The sequence below is a fragment of the Rhagoletis pomonella genome, unplaced genomic scaffold (genome assembly GCF_013731165.1).
Source record: "Rhagoletis pomonella isolate Grant_MI unplaced genomic scaffold, Rhpom_1.0 Rhpom_scaffold_00001, whole genome shotgun sequence".
NCBI classification, from domain to species: domain Eukaryota; kingdom Metazoa; phylum Arthropoda; class Insecta; order Diptera; family Tephritidae; genus Rhagoletis; species Rhagoletis pomonella.
The window spans coordinates 55,720,198-55,728,883 of NW_023458555.1; the positions used below are offsets into that span (position 1 = coordinate 55,720,198).

Below are 8,686 nucleotides of genomic sequence, written 5' to 3' on the forward strand. Positions count from 1 at the left end.
GAAAAGTTATTCCGTGGGAAAGTCAAAAGATTTAAATATTTTGTTTCTTTGCTTTTCTTTTCTTCAAAGTTAAATAGTGAATTGGCAGGTCCCTGAAACTCGCCATCTTGTGATTCACGCACTTTTCCGGTGACAAAATCAAAGCTTTTTTAAAAGTATTTAACTGAGTAGGTAATCGTTTCAAAAGTTCTTCGATTAGGGTGATCTAAAATTTTTGGCAGTCTTTTAATATGATTGTTAAGTCAAGTTTATCACGCAGTTCATTAGCCTCTTCTGTAAAATTATCGTGGAAAACTAAGTTTTGTATATTTTTATAATTCGTAACAACTTATTTGAAGGGGAAAAAATCGCCAAAAATCGCCAATGGCGATTTCCTAAATTTTTACGCGCAAATATCCAAAAAAAATCGCCAAATTGGCGCGCAATCGCCAAATCTGGACACTCTGGTCCAGACCACCATTTATACTATAAATGTAGCAAACTATTTATGGCAAATTCAAGGTATCAACCTCGGTGTAGGCATCATATCAAAGAGATACAATTAGAAGACTCTAGATATCGCCCCGCCAAACGAAGTGAAATATTGCGCCTAAATACTACTACATACGCTACAGCGGAAATGGACGACATGCCATTTCTCTAAATGAAATTAACTGCTGCTATATGCATGTATGCATGGTGAAACGAATACAGAAGGTGACGCTGATTGTGATACCGCTAACTCTCTCTTGAAAATTTTGACAGATATATGACGTCATTGGAGATTTTGCGTATAGTCTATGTAGTATACATATACATATACATACTTCAAAACATATACCCAGTAAGAACCCTATCTTTTAACTAATACGTTATATACGCCTAGTACTACAAACTTTTTGTGTGAGAAATTCAAAAACTTTCCATCATATTAGTTGCGTTCCCTAACTCGGAAGGAGTTGCAAGAATTTACAGGAATTTACAAGAAAGCGTTCCCGTACTCCGTTCTCTGGCTTCTTTTGCTTTTTGACAGTTTTACAGGTTTTAACCCAGAAAAGTTGGGGAACGCAACTTTTACCTAGGGTTCCTGGATAAATCTAACGCATAATCGTTTCACGTGTGAGCAGTTTTCTCTTTCTTTTACATAGAATTCGCTATTATATTATTCTATATGTAGTTGTGTCTTTTCAATCAAATATTACCTAATACCGTAATAAACCTTTTTGAGTATTCCTCGGGGGTAAAATCTGATCAGGGTTGATAATGAGAAAGACCACGAAATTTGTTGATACAAAATTACTGTGTATGAAAGCGAGCAACACCCGTATGGCAGAGTTGCAAAAGACATGACTGTATAATAGTGACCGAATTTAAGGCTGATATGCAGCTCTCAAGAAATCGGTCAAGAAAAATGTGCCATTATTTCGTGTGTGTGTCCAAGGAATTTTGACATATTTGATACTTCACAGCCTCACTCTCTCCTCAAGAAATAATGGAACGGGCATATATTTCTGTTGCAAACCTGGGTTGCCTTGTTCTATTTTTTTCACAAAAAACTTTAGAAAACCGTAGTAAAAAGCGTAGCAAATTTCTTAAGAACTGCGCACTGCCTGAAGGAAATTTGACTCAAGAAAATTTCTTAGCCATTTCTACTAATAGAGATCATCATAGTTCAGTGTTTAACTGGTTATACTACACAGTAAATGATAATAAACTGTTAAATACTGAAAACGCTAGTACTTAAGCCAAATTTACATAGCAGCACTGTATAGTTTTCGATTTTGGTCGTCTACTTATTTCAGTACGACAATAGACAATGCTACTGTTGTCGAGTCGTAAAATTTAGCCTAATTTACAACTTACGCAATGAGGCTGAATATTTGAAGTTTCTCCGAGTAGTGAATTTCATATACAGCTTGTAGCCAGAGGCAGTGGCATGTGAGACTCATTTAAGAGTGGTATTATGAGTTGCGAAGCGAATGCTCAGGCGAAAATTGTGGGCATTGGTATTATAAGTGGCGAATGAACACATTCGCTTGAATTCGCTGTTGCCATACCAAAAAAAAGTTTATTTGACAAATGCGTTCATCCAAATTTGACAACTTTGACATTTCAAAGCAAAGTTTTTGTAAACAAGAAATATCGGTACTAAAGAAAAACAAATAAATTCAAAATTTTTAAATGCTTAATTCCGTGGAATTGTATTTCGAGGATGATTACAGGGAGCAGACGACGGTTAATTTACTACGACAACGTCGGGTTATTAGAGATAACTCTAATCCTACAGATATGCGGTCGTCAATGTAAGTGTTTAGCGAAATATTTTTTGTTATTGTAAGAATGCAAGTCTATAAACCAAGAGTTTGCAATAAAACTTAACAATTGCTCAATATGAATAAATGAAACATCTATGTGTTAACTAAATTTTAAATCAGATTTATATCTAACCTTCGGCTGAGCAAAGAGGCGTTTATGTACGTGCTTGGTAACATAAATGACAAACTGGAAGGTCGTATTTTAACATCCATACCACCAATCCTGAAAATGTGCTGCGCTTTAAGGTTTTTTGCATATGCGAGTTACCAGGAGGCCATAGGAAATGAATTTCAATTGGGCCTAGCCCAATCCTCTGTTTCGGTAGTTCTGAGGGAGGTTTTTCCAATTTTGGAATCTGAACTTTGCAGCCGTAGGATCAAAGCAGATATGACCGAAGAAGAAAAGCAACAGATACGAAGCAAATTCTATTCAAGGTCCCGAATGCCCAACGTGATTGGCTGTGTGGATGGAACACATGTTGGAATTATTGCTCCTCACAATGACAAACACCTATATTTAAACAGGAAAGGCTTTTTCAGCATAAATGCCATGATTGTAAGATGTAACCAAATTATATTATTACCATTATTGTTTGTTAACATATTAATGTATTGCAGGCTTGCGATTATGACATGAACATCCGATGTGTTGATGCCAGATATGCAGGATCTACCCACGATTCTTTTGTGTGGAACAACAGTTCATTAAATGCATTTTTACAAAGTCAGTATGAAAACGGAGATCAAAACTCTATTTATTTAGGTGCGTACAAATCCTCCTTTGTATACTGTAATTATACATACATGTACATTGTACAAGTATTTGCATTTGTAATTTCGTTTAGGTTATTCCGGATACCCACTACGGCCCTACCTGTTAACACCTTTTCGAAACGCGGAATCAGGGAGTAGACAGTCATTATATAATAAGAAACATGCGAAGGCAAGAAACGTTGTTGAACGGACGATTGGAGTGTTGAAGGCTCGTTTTCGCTGTCTCCTCAGTGAGCGCAAATTGCGCTACACACCTACGAAAGTGACCACGATTATAAACATATGCTGTGCTTTGCACAATATCTGTAAACAATTTTTAAAATTTTTAAATTAATTTAAAATGTGTGATCCAGGCGAATCTGAGATTTTTATTGACGCCGTTGTACCATCGGAACCAGTTAGTGAAAATTCTGGTGGTACACCCGGAGAACGTCGCAGAAGAGAGATAGCTGCTGCATTATTATAAAATAAGTAACTTCATTATTTTAAAAAATATTTTAAAATTAGTATACATGTAAATAAAAATGAATTCATTAGAAACTTAGAAACTAAATAAATTCACAGTGATACAGAGATATTTTTTATTATTAATTTTTTGGCAAAAGAATATGTACACTTAACAGCAAAAGTCTACGTACACCATTTCTTTTTTAAATATTCACAAAATTTTCCTAGTTAAAATTTGTTGGTTATTTTTTTATAAGATTGTGAATCATGCTTAAAACAAAATCATATAAACCAAGGTCTCAAGCTTTATACAAAATTAAGAAAAATTTCACGAATTTTCATCAAAATTTTCAACTTTTTGATCAGATTATGGCGAATTCAATTTTAGTATAACAATGTGTAAAAATTAAGTGACTAAATGATCGCGTTGATTTTTATTCATGTTTTATCTGATGGTTCTATGCATTTTCCTCAATATAAAAAAAGTTTCACTCCTTTGTATGTAGGAAAATGCGCAGAACCGTCAAAAAAAATTATTAAAAATTAACGCGATTTTTTAACCACTTATTTTTTGCACATTACTATACTAAAATTTAATGGGCTATATATAATCTGATTAAAAAGTTGAAAACTTAGATACAAATTCGTGGAATTTTCCTTAATTTTGTATAAAGCTTGAAACCATGGTTTATATGATTGTGTTTTAAGCATGATCCACAATTTTATAAAAAATAAACAAATTTTAACTTGCAAAATATTGTGAATATTTAAAAAAGAAATGGTGTACGCAAACTTTTGCTTTTAAGTGTAGCAAAACAATTTAAATTCAAATTTCAAACTTTCTGAAAATTATAAAAGTTCAACAAAGCTTCATCAAAATGGCAAACTTTTCAATTGTTACTATAAAGAATTTTGGTGTGCAGTTTCATAGCCTACTCAATTTTAGTACAATAAAGTACTACTTTGAAGTTGCAAAAAGTCCCGCTGATTTTAGATAATTTTTTCCATACAACAAAATTTTTGAACATACTTTGTGTGGAAGAAAATGCGCAGCACCGTCGGGGAAAAAAATTATAAAAATTTGACGGGATTTTTTAGGAACTTTTAATTTGCACTTCGTTGCACTAAAATTTAATAGGCTATAAATCGGCACACTAAACTTTTTCTAGAAATTCTTATTAAAAAGTTTGCATTTTTGATTAAACTTTGATGAATTCACTTACTGTATTTTAAGGTTTTTAATTCTAACTCCTTTAACTTCATTTCCATCTTTTCTTTATGTTGTCTATTTTTTTCTAAATTTTCTTCTTTCTTTCTCTGTTCCTTCATCTTCAATAAGTTTAGTTTTTCTTTTTTTATTTCGTATGTTTTCCTAGCATATCTCGAAATTTCTTCTAGTCTTTTTTCTATGCCTGATACCCTTGAGCAAAGAACTTCTTGCACCTCGGACTGCCTCTCCAACGCACTCAAACGAATGTTTTCGCGGTCCTCCACTGTCATTCTTCTTCTCGCCTGAGTTGACGTAGCCGATAGATCCATTTCTTCGTCCTGCGCTTCTGGCTGGGAAGAATCATTCCTGTCATTGCCCCCCGTTTCTTGGATATTAGCTCCAAATGTAGAGCCCGAGGGGTTGACTGCTTCCTGTAGGTGAAGCAGCTCATCCACAGTTTGCTCCAAAGGTGTGAGGCTTTGCTGGACGTACGGACCTCCTCCTGTGGCAACAGTTTCCCGTCGGTTCGTTGAAATTTGTTTCTTCAACTTCTGTTTGTAGTCTAGCCAAACCTTAATAGTACACAAAAGAAAGTGGATTTATTAAGTTGTCTTAGGAAACAATTCAACCCAATTCTTACCTTGTTCCACTCACGTCCGTTCCGCATTGGAGGTCCGATGGCGTTAAGTTCGGCCGCAAACTTTTCCCACAATTCTGCCCTACTCTTCTTTGAGGAGCCGAAATTTCCCATCCCCTTGGCAACGTCTGGATTATTTTGCATGAGTTCCACTAGCTTTTCAAACTGTTGCGTTGTTGTTCGTTTTATTCTAAAAAATGTATTGTATTTAATGAAATTATGTACATATAAAACCAATTACTAACGTCTTTTCCATTTTGAAGTGCGAATCGAGAAAACAGTCGCCAAATATTGACAGCTATGGCGAAGCGAATGTCGTTTTTTCGCTAGTGGTAATACACGAAATTCATTTTCGCCACTCGTTCGCCATTTTGCGGCGAATTCGCCAGTGATTCGCATCTCAAAATTCGAGAATGCGAAGTTCGCCGATATTTTCTTTCGCTTCGCAAGTGATAATACCGGCCTAAATCTACTCATCATGTTGGAGGAGCTCTGGGTAATGGACCATTGAATGTGCTGGCTGAAGTTATGACCACCATAACCAACGGAGTCTCCAAGCAAACGCATGTCCTGGCTTTATACGGTAGCGATTCAAAGAAATTACTATTGTATGTGTGTATGATTTATAGTTGTGACATTCTATACTTTGATCAAGTCGATATTAAGTATTTTTGAGGAGCTCCGGGTAATGGTCGCTCAAACTTGGGTGTGCTTAATAAGCTGTCTGGGCGGATGCGCTGGCAGGTATTGGAATCTCTATATATTTATGCAAAGCTTGTTTTTTTTGGAATTAAGACTTAAATATATTCGGAATTTTAGAATTTTACTTAATAAATACACAAAATTGAACAAAATTCAGGTTTTTTTTTTCGTAAAAATGTAATCTTACAGTTAAAATTCAGAGGTTAGATCCCACGTCCAAAGTCTCAAAACGCATGTATTGTTGTGTAACGTGTGAAATATCTGCGGATTCATTTTATTCCTTGGGTTTAGCTTTAATTACATATGTTCAATATGTACTTACTTTAGTATTTAGAAGGATCTATTCTGATTTACTTTGAAGAATTCGATTTATATAATTTTAAACAAGTTGAAAAAGTCTAGTCTCACTTGGCGGTAAAAATCAAACCAAATGTCAAAAACGGGAAACCTCCCCAAATAAATTTTAATCAAGCAACTGCGGTGTTGCCGTACTTTTGTCAACACTCCTCCCCGGTATATTCTCCGGATTTACCCGATCCTGTGGAGCAACAGAAAGAACGGGAAGTCGCGTTGCTGGTCTCTCATATATGCCGGCGCTAGTCTTTACCACGGCGCTTCTTACTTGTTGATCAGGGCCTACCCTGACTGAAATCACTATGTCTCCTTGTTCAATCGGTTTTACGGCCTCGAACCACTTAGTGCGGCGCGTTATCACCGGTAGACATTCGCGCACCCAACGCTTCTAGAATGAGTCGGCCAATTGTTGTGCATATCACCAGCTCTTCTCATTGGTTCTGGCCTTCCAGAATGCTCGAGTAGCGGTTTCATCCCGTTGGAACTACCCAGGAGAAAATGGTTTGGTGTGAGCGCTTCGTCTCCGCAGTGGTCGAGCGGTATGTAAGCAACGGTCCTGAGTTTATGATCGATTCAACCTCCATTAAAGAGCCGCGGAGCAATTCGTCGGAGGGACGTCATGCTAGAAATACCCTCGAGAGGATGTCCTTCACTGAGCGCACACGGCGATCCCAGGCACCGCCCATATGCGGTGAGGCCGGTGGTATGAATTTCCACTGCATAGAGAAATTCGTAAAGGTGCTCTGAAGCTTTTCCTTGTCTATTTCTCTGAAGGCAGTGGTGAGTTCTCGCTGCGTTGCTTTAAAATTAGTGGCGTTGTCGCTCCAGAACTCGCAGGGTACCCCTCGTCGGGCCATAAACCTCGAACGGTGGTCCAGAACAATCAGGCGAGTTATGTTATGGTTTCTAGGCAATATATCTGGATCCGGATGCCCTACCAGGCTGACCCGGCCACTGAGTGGTAGGACGGAGACCTGATCCAAGTACGGTGAAAGCTTATATATAGAGCTCGTTCGGCTTACTGCAGCCTGCATATCGAGATCTAAGCTCTTCGTAGGTTGTTTCAGTGCTGTCTTTGTCGTTTGGCCAGTGTATTCGCTCCCGTCGAAAGTGCGGTCCTCTAAACCATCGACTTTCGCTAGATATCTCCGGTGATGTGGACCATTTGGTAGCGTTGTCTGCCACATTTTCTAGTGAAGGAAGCTATCGTCAATCCTTCACCTCCGTAAGCTCTAACAATTCGCTTACTCGGAACGCAACGAACTGAGAGTAACGTCGGATCCGAGCTAAAACGGTGCGAGAGTCGGTCCAAAAGGATTGACGTTGGATGTGCAATGTGTGTGAGGCAAGTACACCTGCAGCTAATCTAGCGCCTAAAACCGCAGCCTGCAACTCAAGTCAAGGGATTGATAACACTTTCAACGGTGCCACCTTTGCTTTGCTACCCACTAGCGCACAGTCGACGATTCCCTTGTTGTTGTGGCGAAGATAGCATACAGCCGAATAAGCGTTTTCCCTGGCATCCACGAAGACGTGCATCTCCAGCTCGGACCCACACTCCGCATTTTTAAAATAGCTCCTCGGTATTTTTAAGGTCTCTATTTGGGAAGAAATCTCACCCATTTCTGCCAACTTAAATACCGTTCTATGGGAATGCATTCATCCCAACCGCACCCAGATCGCCAAACTTCCTGCAACATTGTTTTTGCATAAATGACGCGGAAGTTGAGAAACCCTAACGGATCGAAGATGCTCATGACTATACTTAGTACCTCCCTCTTTCTTGGACAGCGGTCATTAAGAAGCAGGTTCTTGTTTTTGTGATTTTGGGCCACGCGGAATGTGAAGCAGTCTTCCTGAGTGGCCCACCATAGGCCTAGAACCTTCTCGGCTGGTATCTCTGGGTCAGAGTTTAAACTTACTTCACGGTCCATATTGTTGATCTTCAACGCTCGAAATACCCTCTCCGAGTTTGAATGCCAGTTCCTGATATGGAATCCACCTTGTTCATGAACGAGACTTACGTCCCTGGCCAGCTGGATGGCCTCCTCCTCAGTGTCGACGCTGTCAAGCATATCGTCGACGTAGTGGTTGCCGACAATACACTCCACGGCCCTCAGATGGCTGCTGCGAAATTCTTCCACGTTTAAGTTCTTCACGTACTGAGCGCTACCAGGTGAACAGGTAGCCCCGAACGTCATCACGGTCATCACGAAAACTGATGGCTTAACAGCTCCTGACTCAAACCACAGAAAACGCTGGTAGTTT

At 38.5% G+C, this 8,686-nt stretch overlaps 1 protein-coding gene across 1 annotated transcript; it reads left to right on the forward strand.

Moving 5' to 3' along the window:
- The first annotated feature begins 2,587 nt into the window (after positions 1-2,587).
- On the forward strand, positions 2,588-3,534 carry LOC118751119 (putative nuclease HARBI1). Its single transcript, XM_036485917.1, has 3 exons — positions 2,588-2,850; positions 2,913-3,057; positions 3,422-3,534. Exons 1-3 carry the CDS (start codon positions 2,683-2,685, stop codon positions 3,532-3,534), a joined length of 426 nt encoding a protein of 141 aa, XP_036341810.1. The 5' UTR covers positions 2,588-2,682.
- The last annotated feature ends 5,152 nt before the right edge of the window (positions 3,535-8,686 follow it).